Source organism: Polyergus mexicanus, unplaced genomic scaffold (genome assembly GCF_030449975.1).
Source record: "Polyergus mexicanus isolate NDT 795.1 unplaced genomic scaffold, iyPolMexi1.0 SCAF_3, whole genome shotgun sequence".
Lineage (NCBI taxonomy): Eukaryota > Metazoa > Arthropoda > Insecta > Hymenoptera > Formicidae > Polyergus > Polyergus mexicanus.
The window spans coordinates 1,640,303-1,656,683 of record NW_027223323.1 but is presented as its reverse complement, the minus strand read 5'-3'; the positions used below and the strand labels follow the sequence as shown (position 1 = coordinate 1,656,683).

Here is a 16,381-nt window from a genome sequence, read left to right as displayed (position 1 = left end):
CGATTTCTCTTTTATTTTAAGTTTATAATAGACTTTGAGAAAAATTTAAAAAAAATTTGGAAAAAAAATCTGGATTTAGAATTATATTAAATAATATTTACATGCATTTTTCTCTTTTCTCGCAGCCTTCAATATAAATTCTTTTAATAATCGATCTGCTGATTAGTTAGCAAGATTGTTTAAGGATCCGTTTGTTCAACAACTCTTTCGCATAGTCGACAGACGCAATTAATGCACTTTGCAGGTTTGCAGCTGCAACTAGACGGCTTTGACGGGATAAATTACACGTTACATACGGGTAATCCGGCCACAAGGCCGATGGAGCTTGGAATCACGAAAGCAGACTTAACTCTGCCGAAATTACTACAACCACACGCTCCTGTATTTACAAAAGTGAGTTCTCAAAGCATGATTTAAAGTTTCACGATACGATACTCATATTATTCGAGAATCTTTTTGATAACGATATGTAATATTAATTTGATCGGGTTTTTAATATTTTTATGTCTGGTAGTTAAAAGAATTTATTTTTTGTTGCTTTGCTTCTTCCTTATCTTGCAATTAGCTTATGTTTTTAAAACATCTCTGTATATACCACTTTTTATATTATTTTACTATTTTATTCCGCTTTATTAGGTATTTCATTTTACACATCTCTGACGGCATATTGACTTACATTTCCATAAGTGAATATATTAAGGAAACTACAGTTTGAATAAACATATTTTCAACGTTATTCGAGGTAAAGTAGCTGCACCTTTCGAATTGCGTGCGAAAGACGAATATTAAAAGAACAAAATTATCATATTGCTTCTCAGAATTTGTTATTAAGATTAGTGCATTCATGTTTCCGCACTTTGCTCTATGCAGCTCGCTAAATTTATTATTCCTTTTAATCTCTCGACTAAATTAATTTGAATTTATTTATATAAAACATTTATATTACGATTGATGTCTAGAATTATATATATTTACTATCATATATTTAAGATAAATAGAAATAAAACGAATAAAAAGAAACTCTATAATTTATATATATAAAATTTTGATAGAATTATACATTACATTTAATAACAGAACAAAATAAATATTATAAAAAGATTAAAATATTTTTAGTTTTTCTAATTACAATAAAAAAATACATTGATCATATAAACATGTAACTAAAAGATCGATTAATTAAATGTTTATCATTACGCATATCTTAAAGTGGAAAACTCAATATTCTACTTTATATATAGTAGATTTCTAATTACCATTCCGAAGTACGTCTATTCGCTTCAACAAATGCCATCGAACGTTGGAAGTTCGTTGACAGAAGTTTATGAATATGGAACGCGTATTCACAAGATATTAATTAGTAAACTAATTTTGTTAATCATACACGTGCCTGACAATTCTGTTAGTTCAGCCGGATACGTAAACTCCGGCTGTTTGGTCAAACGGCAAAATCAATTTATTGCAATGTTAAATTAGAACGAGCCAAATCTTGCATAAATTCTCTGTCGAATATTGAATAATATAAAAAATAAATTAATATAAAAATAAATTGTTTTCAATACAAAAAATTAATTTTTTTAAATATTTTTAAATATTCAATTATTGTTGCTGTGTTAAATGTATACGGAATAGAAAAAAAGTCGCATTATAATATAAAATATTTTATCATTAAAAATTTATTATTAAATATTTTAATTGTTTACAGAGAGATTGTCGTAAAAATAAAAAATATCGCGCAATGTATAATGCAATAATTATAAAAATTTATAGTTCATAATAAAACAGAAATATTAAATTTTATATATATATATATACATACACAACTTAGCACCAAAAAATTACATAGCAAAATATGGATATTTAAATAATATTGCACACACTCTCGCAGTTGTTATGAAAAATGTATGTTTTTCAAGAATAAAAATTTTTCAGTTGCGCAAGAGCATAAATAAAAAGTTCCGTGTACTTTTCGTTCAGATACAATGTCGCTCGTAAATCCTTCAAAAATTTACCATATAATACTGTTGCTATTCTGCATGCGGAGTACCAGGTGCTGATTCCTCTTCTTGCAAAGTTATAAGATAGAAAGAACGAAGGGGTAGAAGACAAGTAAAGTGTCTCATCTTGTAGTCGCGCTTCAGTTTCTTGTTTTACATTAATTATACTAGAAAAATTTCTATCTCGACTGGAAAGAGAGGAAGATGGATGTAGCACAAACCGTTGTTTATTTTGTAGCGGTAGTAATAATTTTTACATTTAATAAATATGATTAATTGTGACAGATTATGGTATATATATATATATATATTTTCGTCATGATTAATTATATTTACTGAATGCAAAAATAATTATTACCGCTGCGAAACAAGCTACAATTTACGCTATATATACAGCGTAAAGACGTGTAAGATATTTATTATTTTTATTATTTAGATTATTTATTATTTAAGCAATAATTATTGACAAATTATGAGTATCATATCATGAAATAATTTTATGTATATATGTAATATATTATCTGTAAGTATTCTATTATATAAAATTCAAACATGTAAAATATTATTTCAGATTGGAGTTGGATATCATTTTTAGAATAAATATCTGTCATTGTGACATTTGAGATTTTATTGAGATACATATTTAAAAATCCGAAATTTTATGTACATAATACAAGTAATTGCCATGGACGCAGAAACAAATTATCAAAAGAAGCATTACTACTATATACAAATGAATTATTTTGTAACTATAATTATTTATAACAATATTAAAAAAATTAGTATTAACTATATTATTAAGTATTTTTTAATTATCTTTTATTTTGTTACTCTCTCTCAACTTAATATATTATAAATATTTTAATAGAATTTATTTCAAGAAATATGTGTTGTATTATTATTTGATTCCTATGACAAACATCTTATTTAGAAAATCGCTAAGAAAAATCACTAAAAAATCTATTCTTTATATTGTCGCTAATCTCATTGTGTATTGCCTCTATATATTATAAGAGTTTTAAAAGTGAATTATAAAATTACATATAAGAATTTAGTTTTAAATCGAAAACGTTTCTATCTCAAAGCTTATTGAAAGAGATATCAAGTCAATAAAGATTAAATTATTTCAAACGTCAAACAAATTAGGTTTGGCACGAAAACATTATTATTTCAAATCTTTTTTTTTGGAACTTTTTTACTTCTCTCTCTTCATCTTCGTATTCATTTTTTTATTTATTATCGTTTATTTTTCTTTTTCTTTTGTTCATTACGTGACCAAGAACCTCGATGCTCACAGAGGTATAAACGGTCAAAGTCCCAGGATACCCTTTATTCCTCAAACGTCCGTAAAAGTTGGCACCGAACGATTTTGCTGCAGATTGAATTTTGCTGGCGTCCGTAGTAGTTGGCCGCGACCATTGTCACTGCAGATTGCATTGAACCGAATCAATGTAGTCACACGTGTGTGGTGGACTTGAGCTACCTTGGAAAAAAGTTGTCGCATTCAATGACAAAAATTATTTGATTGGAGCGAAGGACTAACTTTCACGACAATATAAAAAAAGACATCGTAATAGTATATTTTTAATATACATTTACATACACACATACATTAAACTTATTTACTTACATATACATAATATTTTTCATTAAATTTTGTATCGTTGTTTTGTCGTTTTACTGATAAATATTTAACTAAAAGAATAAAAGAAAACAACACAAAAATATTATTTTTTAAAATAAATAATACAATTATATACATATATAATCAAATATCTTTAACAAATTAGATTTTAATACGTATATAACGCGCGTTTGTTACTGCAGATGTTTTTATATTTCACTGTTACTTTGCATATCCTGTATCATCTGCTTTACGATCCGCGATTTAAATTGATAGATTATATTTATCTATTATACTTTTATTTTTATTTGTTGTAGCAGATTATCTTGGATGTATCGTAAATTTTACACTTAATTATGGTCTAGTGAGAATAATACAAATTTATCTCGCTTTCTTTTAAATCAAAGTTTTTTCGCGCGATAACGTGAATAATCTGCTCTCAGTTTACGTTAGATTACTTTATTCGTGCATTTTATGAAGATAGTATGAATGATTTAATTGCAAATTGGATTCGTCTGTGCTTTCGTTATTTTTCATTATTTTAACCGTAATTGAAACTCTTGTGATTACAAAAACCTTTTATCATGCGTTTTCAGTGCAGAATCGCAACTCATTTTAATATCTGTGCCTTGCCAAAACTCATTAGCGATGTTAATTTTACGCTATATTCATTAATAAACATGATATGTTGTAGAAAAAAATACTCTCACGTATTGATGTTTATTTATAATTTAGAACATTTATTCAAATTATAATCATATTTATTATATTTACTTATTGTTATTTCCTGATGATATAAATAATCGAGAAATAAGAGAAGATATATGCGATTCAAAGGTAAAAATTAGAAGATCATTTTTAATTTATACTATAATTTATTACTTTTAACAAGTGTGTTTTTTTCTGTGTATGTGTGTCGCGTGTTGATGTGTCTCGCTTATTTTTCGCGCTCTCTTAAGTATGAATAGGTATTGCCTTCAGAACATACAGCATTTTTTTAAATGTTTTTTTTTGTCGCAGCTTATAATCAGCAAATTAAAGATTTTTTTCTTAAACCTATGCCCTGTATAGACCATTGGTGATAATAAATAAGAAATCCATTAAAAAAACAGCATTCGATCTCACGCACCGACATAACACACGCGCACGTTTTATTTTATGTCACATATAATATACTATATATATTTTTCATTTTATAACATTATAGCATTTCAACATTTTTATCCTCGAAAGACAACGTGCCAATATTATCGTATTACATACAGAAATACGACGTTTCCGTAATACAGATTCTATTAGGAATCGTCAGAAATTCCGTCGTATCTTGCACGCATACACACTCGCGCGCGCGCACGCACAACACACACGAACGCAATCGTGCTTCTTCAATTAGACGTATATTTACACAGATATACACTACTACGTTGTCTTGTTTTCGCAAATTGTGATATCGTTTCACGCATCACACATCGCGTAATATACATGCATACATCACACATATATACATATACATATATATACATATACACAGAGTGTTTAAAAAAACCATTCAATATTTATACGGTAGATAGGACATACCACTAAGTAAAAAAACCTTAGTAAACATAGATCAAAAACTCAACCATTTCTGAGATATCAACATTCTTGTATGTTAGCATCATGATTGATTTTACTGGCTTCTACGTGTTTATATCTTAGAAACTGTTGAGTTGTTCGACTTATGTTTACTAAGATTTTGTTACTCAATGTATCGTATCTACCATATAAATATTAAATAGTTTTTTTTTAACACCTTACATATATATATTATATAATATGTTATATATATTATATATGTTATATATGTATGTTATATATATATATATATATATATATATATATATATATTCATGTATATTGATATATGACATATCATATACACGTGTTTCATATATGTACAGAGGGGGAAAAAAATATTAGGTTAGAAAAATACAGCCATCTTACTCAGAATGTAAGAAACTTTCTAATATCTTTTGAAGTATCACGCTATATAACAGAAGACTAGGCTTATTTCTCTGCTTGCCTCTCTTTCTCTTTTTCTTTCTCCACTTTTTTCTTTTTATTCTGAAATATATTTAATTATTATATATTATTTCATATTTTTATGGTCCAAACTATTTAAACTTCACACGTGATTCTTGACATACAAGCCTTGTACCTCATCTTTTTGAATTACCCATATTCTCATGCATTTAGTCATTTGATATTCGTCTTAGCGTTTTGGCCTTTGATAGTAAGATTCAGAATCAGACAACTATATGTAAATATATGTTCAATGTGATGCTAAACAGAAATGAGAGTATGGGTTTCAAGATCGAATGTAAACGTGAGAATTTCGTAGATTACATATCCCAATTCCTTATACTATTATATTAGCACTTGTCTTCTATGCCTGTGCTTCATTAGTGAAGGAAAGCGTGAAAACTTCGCTAATTAAGAAGCAATCGACTTCACCCGGAAGTCTCTTTGCTCTTTTACGACAAAATGCTAAGTGGCACATGGTGCGATCTATGAAAGTAAAGGCGAGATAGGCGGTTTCCGTAGAAGAGGATGAATCAGTCAAAGAGAGTCGGTGAACTTTTCCTAGTTAAAGTTATGAAAGGATTTAAACTTCACAGCCGGTTTGCGCGAATTTATTGTGGTCGAAGCGACTTAAATAGGCTTCGCTTCTTCGAAGGTTTACATAAATTAAAAGACTTACCCAAATTAAGAGCTGCGACTTTTAAGCCAAACGACTTTACTTCCGGTATTAAATATATTTCAACGAAATGTATTTCACAAAATCTTTTTTGTAATCTATCCCGAGAGATTTTAGAATTATCGTAATGCAGGTATTATCTTGCGCGTTGTTCAAATAAACCGCTATCTTGTCTTGCAGAAGAAAAAGTTTAAAGTAGCCAACAAAACTAAGCAAATAATTAATGAAATAGAATATAAGATTGATAGAATATAAGATTGAAGATGCAAGAAGTTTCAATCGCGGTAATCAATAATGCTCTTTTATGGAAAGACTTTACAGACCCATTATTTTTATCTTATCATATTGTTTCAAATGAAATTCAAATAAAAATATACGCAGCACATGTTATACAAAATATCAAACCCAGGGAAGTATTATAGCAAAATAAAAAAGAAAATGTACTATATCTCGAAACTGATTCATTTCATGTAATAGTATAAAGAATTTAACTTGCAGAGCAATTTGTTATTTTGCGAAGCAACTAAACATAAAAAATACTCACCGATCACGACAAATGACTTGACTCTGCGGTTAAACGTTTGTCAAGCTCGAACTCGTGTCATTTATCGCGAGCGACGGAATCGCTTGAACTTACGCGTACGTAACATACGCAAGCTTTTTCACCTAAATCAAGTAGAAATCTCGCAGTAAACCGCACCATGTGTAACACGTAGCTACATGTAACGATAGGATTGACGGTATCGCTCGTAACATTTGTAGAATATTTACAAATATACATTGGAAGCTTAAAAATTACCATCGTACAGCATTTGAAAATCCATAGAGTAAAAAGCTTTGATTGTAGATGTTATTACAACAACACTGGACACGCATAATGCATATCGAATCCAACAATTGCGATTAGTATCTAGTGATTTTCTCACAACGCTTCGGACCTTGCAAAAACTTGCATCTGGATTGATTTAAACCTGTATTGCGTATTTTAAAAATATCTAATGTTCTATAAAAATCTTACAAGAAGAAGGTAAAAGGAAAATATGTTAGATATACATAAAAAATATTTTTTCGCACTTTTATTAATAGTTTCAAGAAATAAAAGCGTAAATATAGATAAAACCGAAAAACATTGATAGATAAACGTTTTTATAAAGTAAAACTTACCGCTCTCTCTCTCTTTCTCTTAGAATTTTTTACTTTTTTTCGCCATTTTGGAGACGTTAAGTTTTTAAATCTTGTTCCAATATTATATAAGTTAAGCGAGCTTTACTATGCCATATAATAAGTGTCAATCAAATTAAAAAATTAAAGTTCTAAATAATAAATTTTACCTTAAGACAAAAACAATTAATTAATTATTTTGCAGTTTTATTTGATTTTACTCTTATTTCTGAAGCTATTTTTCAATATTATTCTTACAGTTTTTGAGATTTTTTATGTGTATTTTTACCAGCATAAGATTTATTGTGTGGATAATGTGTATGATATTTCTGGATTAAAAATAAATATTATTTTATAACATGTATATGTGTCATTTTTGTCGAAAAATTAAAACGCCGAAAAAAACATTTCATTTTTATGACTCAAATCTTCACGAAGTAAATCTTTGTAAAAATATATGTAAAATTATTGAATTTATTATTTTGTAAAAATAAATAAATAATAATTATACAAATAATAATTAATTTTAGTGTTTATAATATATTTATATATAATTATATATAATTTTAGTGTCTATAATATATTTATATATAATTATATATAATATATTTATAATATATGATAATATATTTATAATATTTATGTGTGTGTGTGTGTGTGTGTGTGTGTGTGCAATGTTATAACGTAAAAAAAGGAGGCGCGCTGTATTACATACATTATAAATATAATTATTGCTTTAATACAGTACAAGCACAATGCATATCAAGTAATGCAGTTGTGAATGCAGCTTGAGAAATAAAATCGTTGTGCGTCCCGACATGTACCAAAATGCACAATACATGTCTCGTTGCTATTGCGGTCAACTGGCTCTTTGTGAGATTAAAATCGAAAAATAAAAAAGGATCATCTCATTTAGCATGATGGATTTAGAGATTTCAAAATTAAGAATACCGATTTTATTCGAAGTAGTCGTAATGAAATGTTTGTATAAGAAAAGTATTATTAGGCTTCTAATTAAGGAGAATTTGCGTGTTTGTGTAAATATTTAATCGACAAACATGTTTGATGTAAAAAATTTTAAAATAAATAAAAATAATACCGCTCTTGACATTTACATATGAACCAGAATTATATTTGGCTGATTGATTTTGTACATTTGACGACAAGATATTATTGCATCTCTTGATAATCTATTATCACTTTCCTGGAACAATTAAATATTAAAGAACTGTAAAACGTTACTATGTTACAGAATATATGTATTATTATGTGTGAATTTATAAGTTTTTACTATTTGATATCATTATTTACTTCATATTTTGTAAATAAAATATTCTGTAACATCAACGCGTTTTTAAAAGAGATTAAGCGTCAATTATACATCTCTCAGATATGCGTTAATCATTTTACTTAGATCTGAGACTCGAGGCAATCACTGTATTTCCAACGGAAACGAGATTTGAGATGCTCATATTACAAGTATTAGTTGAAATGTGAACTTCGCGGTTGCGATGGAGATCGTAAATTCTACACAAGTTAATCAAACATGAGACATAGATTATACTTTATGTTTCTGCGCGCCTCTCTCGCATAACAATGAGACTCGAAATGTTTAGCTTTCTCTCCCAGATCAAAACTAGTGCGTTCAATTTTTGATGTAACAGATACGAGAAACTATGTTTCATATTAAATCTAAACAATCTGTATCGTAAAGATAAATGTAGATGTTACTTTTTTATAAAATTATTCAATAATTATTTAATTTTAAACCCTGTTTTTCTATGATTTTCACAAATATTAAAAATTAAAAAAAGTATATATTTATTTAGTATTTTGCAACAGGATTTTATAATATATATATATATATATATATACTTAATCATGGAAGACAGTATATCTTTGCCACAGTAAAATTTTAACGGACATCAAATTTAAATGAGAAAAATAAATCGAATACTTTAGAAAAATTTTTTCTTCTAAAGTCAATCCTATCAAGCGACACCCAATGATTGGATGTAATAGAAGTCAACGCGATTGTTGATTTACATTGTTTCACAATTTGATGCAAAAGTTTTGAGAAGTATATGGCAACAATAATTATTTAAAAAAAAAGAAAAAGAAAAAGATAGCACAATGTAGAATTAATTTAATCCGAATTACATACCGATTTATTCCTGTCATTTGGCTGTCATCGTATGCATAATGCGTGGAAACGCATTTTGAAAATTGATGTGGAGACAGCTATTGCACCGTGTAACTCGTACTGATATGTTTGGTAATTCGGTCACGACCAACTTTATGCTTGACCGCAAACAGAGGACCCGAAGGATCGTCGAAACTTAGGACACGTACGTCGTACGCGATGTCGCGAGAAACTACTCGACACAACTCTCGATTTAGCGTCTGAACAAAACCTTTTCGTGATATAAAATCTGATAATGAATTTCATGTGTGCTCTCCTTTTAATGCAGTTCATCCGCTTGGTAAATTTAAATTGACTTTTTTTGTTATTATTTTTTAAAATAAAATATAATATAAACAGTTCTCTTTATGAATCTAACAATTTTGTCCACTCTAACTCTATCCTTTATAAGAAAGAATTAACATGACAAAAACTTGAAATTAAACATTATGAGTAAATTGTGATATTGTGCTTCGCGCACGAATAAATCGTGAAACCGAAAATTTTCTGTTTTCGATCTTCGTGTACATCATTGTCATTGTTCCAAGATGACTTGATTATTCATACGATTCGTAGTTGGTAGAATACGCGACAAATCCTACATATTTACACAAAACTCTGAAGCGGAACAAATTCCGAAATTTTGCCGTCCTATCGAGCTCGTATTATGCTTGCGAATAAAACTTGCAAGTGTGGGTGTTGTGATAGTAAAATCGTAAAATTATTTCCATATATGTCAGAGGTTCTCAATTTTTGCACACATTTGTTTTTTACATTTATTATCTATCTATTCATCGCTTATTATATAAATACTTTGCAGATGAGTGAGAGAGAGAGAGAGAGAGAGAGAGAAGACATAGTGTTTTATAGCTCTTCAGAAAATATTAATAAACAATCAAGAGAAAGAATATTTATAATACATTGTCTTCATTAGTTTAATTAATATAATTAGAACTAATAATTAAAACACAGATATAATATAAAATTATTAAAAGTGGCTATTGCGTATTAGTATGTAAATTTGTCAATTTTCTATTTATATCTATATGCATATACCTTATAATAATTTAACGAATCAAATTTTAAAAGGTATGTGCAGTTTTAATTGAATATATGACATTTATTGTTCATCTACAAAGTATTTAATAGTTGCTTTGTTAAAAAAGATATAGGCTACAAATAAAATAATCATTTAAGGATTTTAGTAAAATTATCTACGTTAATTTGTTTTTCTGTTTAGATTAAAGATATCTTTATAATAAATTAAATATATACACACACACAAAACTCTCGAGAAAACATGAAATTGAGAAACCCTGAGATACTCATATACATGCATAAATATCGCGAGATCAACCTTGAATTTTTCAACGCGTACTAAAAACTCTTTCGAAAGACGATTCAATAATAAATTTTTATCTATTTTCTGATAAAAATATTCACAAGAATAGAAATCATTATTAAAAAAAATTTAATAAATTAGTTTCTTTCTAAATATTTTGACGCCCCGAAATATAACATATTCTCCATGCACTAATGCACGAGCTTTAATCAGTGTCTTGCTATTGTAAATTAAAAATCATTATTCTTTAACATTTAATAATAGAATTCATTAAGAAGCTTTTAAACTAACTTTATAAGGTTTGCTGCTTCCAAAAATTAATCTTCCTCTATGACATCCTAAAGCTTCTGCCTCTGTTTGGCGTCACCCTGTATATCGTTGCAGGAACGGCATAAGTTCATTTATATCGTGTATGTATATGTGTAATCTCTCTCCCTCTTTCCATGCGTGTGTGTATCGAAGTATAAATACAGATAGTTACACTGCGACGCGAGAATATGTATAGCATGTACCTATGTATCGTCGTACAAACGGCGGTCTTGGTTGCTTTTGCTTTGAGCGAAAAAATATTGCTATACCTTACGTTCTACGTTAATACTGTCATGGCGCACTTAATTATCCACAGAGACGTATAGTGTGTGTACGTGTAATATATGCTCACGTAATAAATACCCCTTCAACAGCTTTAATCCTCCGCGCTCTCGGATCTTCATTATTATCTGCTTTCGCGAAATAATTTTCAAGGGGAGTTCGCCCTCGTATGCGAACGTAATTATTACATCTTAATAGCTAGTCTGCCGAGACCTTCGGGTACCGCGTAAGCGCCTTTGGCTTGCGATTTGTACAGATTGCCTAAAGTTCTTGCTATAATTTCGTGCGATATTTTATTTCGCGAAGCCTCACTTATTGTTAGCAAAATTATTTCAGCTATTCGTGCGAGAATTTAGCTCTATTGTTGGTGCACGTGTATACCAGTGCACGTCTGTCCCCAGCATGTCACGATAGTTCGATATCACAGTGCACGAATTCACGCACGTGGACGCGATGATGCAACAAATTTACCGTCAAATAATTTTCGTTATCTGATTGCGTGTCAATTTTAATCAAGTGAAATCCAATTCTCTTTTTGAGGGAATTTTCATTTTCTCTCAAGCGTACATGTAATAAACAATTTCTATCTTTTCATTTAAAAAGAAAAATATGCGTGTGTGCAAAACTAAATAATTAAATTTTCTTAAATTTTATATGCACATATGCGTAAGAAAAATATTAAGTATTAATAGAGAAAACATCTTTTTATTCCTATACATTTTTTTATATTATAATATATTTCTAATCTTTATAAATTATTTGCACAGCTAAATGGTACAGCTCGTCGAAAATAATACCTCCGTTTTTGCATAGAATATATTTTCTATATTTCTGGAAATGTTCCATAAAATACTCAGCTTTTCTCTTTCACTTGGAAACGATCGACGCGCAACGGAATGAGAAAACCGATACGCAAACGCAGCTGCTACAGTTCCAAATACGAGAACAACAGTACCTGTTGCGAGTTTGTCGAGAAAGCCTACAGTCTTGTTGTTACATCACAAATACGACGATTCACACCGAGCCACGTTTGTCATCCCGTATCTCTTCTTTAAGAGGTGCAAATCGCCCGCTTACACGCTGATCAGCTTGCGGAAGGCCTTACGGAATTCGGGGTTGAACACAGTGTATATTACAGGATTCACAAAGCTGTTCATGTAGCCCAACCAGGAAGTGACGATGAAGGCTGTGACACCGGGCTGACAAGCCTTCGTCAGCTTCGTGCAAATTGCATCCATGATGTTGCAAGTAAAGAAGGGTACCCAGCATATTAAAAAGACACCTATAACATATATTACGTTAATAAAAATATGAAATTAAGTTAGCGAAAAAATGATATGCAATTAATAATCGTTATTTTTTTAAATATAATATTTTCATTATTATTATATTTGGTTTCATGATCTTTTTATCTTTTATAAATTTATTCATATATTCTGTTTCATATTAACATTTATTAGTAAGATTTATTATTGATAAAGAATAATTATAAAAAATCTTTTAGATTGATTAAATCGTCGCACATATAAGTACTAATCTTTCGGTAGTTTTTTTAAACCGCTCTAAATCACTTTAAATGTCTTTCTAGTACATATAAAATATGTTCGTCTATATATTCGGACTTTTACATGTGCGCTCTATCTCTTCCACTCTTTTTTGCCTTTAACTCACAAGCCCAAGCTTATCAATAACAGATGCGGGGCAAGCCAAACTGATTATCCATTCAGCGGAAGGAGTGCAAGCAACCCACCTAACACGATCGCCAGCGTTTTCGTGGCCTTGCGTTCCTTCTTGGCCGAGCTTTTCTCTCTCTTCTTCTTACTGGCCTTGTTGGCCTTATATATCGTGAACCTCGACCCGGACGACGCGTTCTTCCGGTCTTTCTTGCCGGAGGACGACAGCACGCTGGGCGTCCTGGCGAGCTGAAGCGGTAGAAGCGAGCCGGCGCTCTTTAACCGCTTCAGTTCCTGTTTGTTCGGGCCACTATTGTTGCCGTTCTTCTTCGTCTGCGTCGCGGAGGAAACGCTGGTCGCGCCTCGAGGTAGCGGCGGCGACGACGAGGTTGACGAGGATGGTGGACCCGAGGTGATTCGCGGATTCGGGCTTGGACTGGAATTCGTCTCGAGCGTCTCGTGGATCATCGTGCTGCTCGCCGCGCCGTCAAAGCCGCTCGAGTCATTCCGCTGTACATTAGGTGCCCTGGTCAGCTGGGCCTGCGCCACCGCACTGAAACGACAACTGCGATTCGAGTGTCAGAAAGTGGCTCGATATTCACTGGCTGCAATTAACTTTTAATCTACTTTACGATTTCATTGTAATCTATTGTACATTGTTGACCAATTAAGTCCGGGATTCTGTATCGAATGCAGAAATGTAGAAACCGCGCAAGGCAAAAATGAAAAGCCATTAAGGTGGTGCAAGCATTAAATCGCGACAATCTTATTTAACATAATTAACTCGTCTTTTTGTTATTACGAGCCATATGATCATATTTCCATATGATTCTCAGAACAATATTGTGGATAAATTTTTATATCACTGTTGCTAATTATAATATTTTCTGCACAATTATTTTTTATATAGTTTTTATTATATTGTTGATAGCTGTTGATAATAATTGTATTCTTGTATTCTAGATTTGTGAATATCTAATGATAATACATTTCTGCATTTCGAAGAGATAACCGCGGTACTTTTTGGTTGACACAATTTTTGGTATTTTGCTACTTTGGTATGGTAGTTAGTTAAAATATGAGAATATCTAAGAGAAAACATCTCACGGAGAATCGGATTATGTATCTGAATCAAGAGTCATGTTAATAGTTTTTATTAAAATATGCATGCAAGTGACAACAGATCTTACATCTTTCGGAGACAAGGAGGGAACGAATTGTTTTAAATAAACAACAATATTTTATTTTTTATGTAACTTATATAAAACAGAGACTTTTTAATTATTTTTTTACATGTTTTTACCAAATATTTTAATATAAAATATTCTTTCATATATATGTTAAAATAATTGTATAATTGTCAGAATATTAAAATAACAAACCCGTGTGTAAAGTACCGTTGCTTTTCATCGTGTGTAAGTAATTTATATAATGCCATGTTATATTATCTTTGAAGTAATTCTCTGAATTATAATTACAATACAAGACTGTGACTTTCTCTCTGTGCTAGCTACTAAAATTTCTATTTATCCACAAATTACATTCTATGTATACATGTGTATAAATTCTTCCTATATTTAATACAAATTCCCTCGCGTGGCAAAATAAATCTTATTATCACTCACAATCGGGTACTGAAAATACATGTTAATTAATAATCGTGAAATGCCCGTGCCTGTAGTTGATTGGCCCGTTTTCAAAGGTATCTCTTTCTCCCTCTCTCTCTCCGAAGTAGTTAGAATGCAAATTGTTCACGCACGCCGATACAAAGGGACCGTCTATCGCGATTAGTCGGCGAACTTCCGGATTACTATCGGAGCGACGAGTTTCCATTAAACGAGTACTATACGCGGGCTTTGTACGAGGTTTTGGAAATAGAGAGGCACGCGAACGCTCGCAGACCAAGTGGTCATCATTGTACCGCAGCCGTAAAGAGAACGAAGAAATTGAATGAACCGCGAAATCAATCGTTTTTTTGCCACCCGCCCTATTGTATTCCTCGCGCATCCGCGGGAAGATCCGTGAATTTTTTTACTTTACTCAATTGCCCGATCCACCCCTCAAACTTTCGAACATTCGACTTTTTATCCGAGTTTTTCGATTCGATAGAGCTGTCTCAAATTATATTCGCCTTTTTATTTATTATGTGAGACAAATTTATTATTCGAAAAGTGCTTCTATAATGTAACATACTAATAAAATATTCTGTTTTAGAGTATGTGTATGTAAGCGCAAAAAGATATTTTAATAAAATATAATTAGCCAGTTTTTGGAAAAAAAAACCTGTTTAAGTTTTTAGTAAAAAATTTAAAATTGCTTTATTACAAAATTTGAAAGTTACTGATGCACGTCTAAAAAAATGATCGTTAAAATTACATGTATATCAAGTGATCATGTTTACCTAGTAGATAATAGAGCTGTAATTATTCTTTTTTTGCAGTTATTAACTGCAAAAAAAGAATAATTACAGCTCTTTTTACACAAAAGCAACTGTAAAATTAAAATCCATATTTATAAATAATTATTTGTAGAACCTATTTATGTAGGGAATCAAAAATAAGAATAACATTAAATGAGATATTGATATATTATCTATATATTAATGTATATTATTTCTGAGAGACATACACACAAATATTGTTTTTTATTCAGATTATTTCTTTATATATATTTCACCAAAAATAATTAGGCGTTTTCATAATTTTTTTTTATAAATATACAATAATTTTTATATAATATAAGTAATATGAAAAGGACTTGAAGTGAAAGAGAGATACATGGATGCAAATTTTGGTCTGCACGCGAAGTAGAAATAATATCCTCTTGATTATACCATGATCTTTAGTATATATGTAATCAGTTTATTTGTGTGTAAATTATTTCATAAATTTTTAACATGTTTCACTATCCACACAAAATAAAAAAACTAAATATAGATTTTATTACTTTATTTCTTATTAAAAAAATTATTATTTCATTTATATAAAATACTTAATATAAAAATTCTCCGTTGTTGTTTTTAATACAGTATTTTTTGCTTAATAACTTGTGTTGCTATTAAACCTAATAATTAG

At 30.0% G+C, this 16,381-nt stretch overlaps 1 protein-coding gene across 2 annotated transcripts in view; it reads right to left on the bottom strand.

Moving 5' to 3' along the window:
• Positions 1 to 12,301: 12,301 nt before the first annotated feature.
• Dop2r (dopamine D2-like receptor) overlaps positions 12,302 to 16,381 on the bottom strand; it is a 180,050-nt gene continuing 175,970 nt past the window's right edge. For both annotated transcript variants that reach the window (XM_070316705.1, XM_070316706.1), the window contains exons 6-7: positions 13,385 to 13,872; positions 12,302 to 12,916 (exon numbers count right to left, since the gene is read on the bottom strand). In XM_070316705.1, the coding sequence (XP_070172806.1) occupies positions 12,708 to 12,916; positions 13,385 to 13,872 (697 nt within the window). In that variant the 3' untranslated portion in view covers positions 12,302 to 12,707. The remainder of the gene's footprint in view (positions 12,917 to 13,384; positions 13,873 to 16,381) is intronic.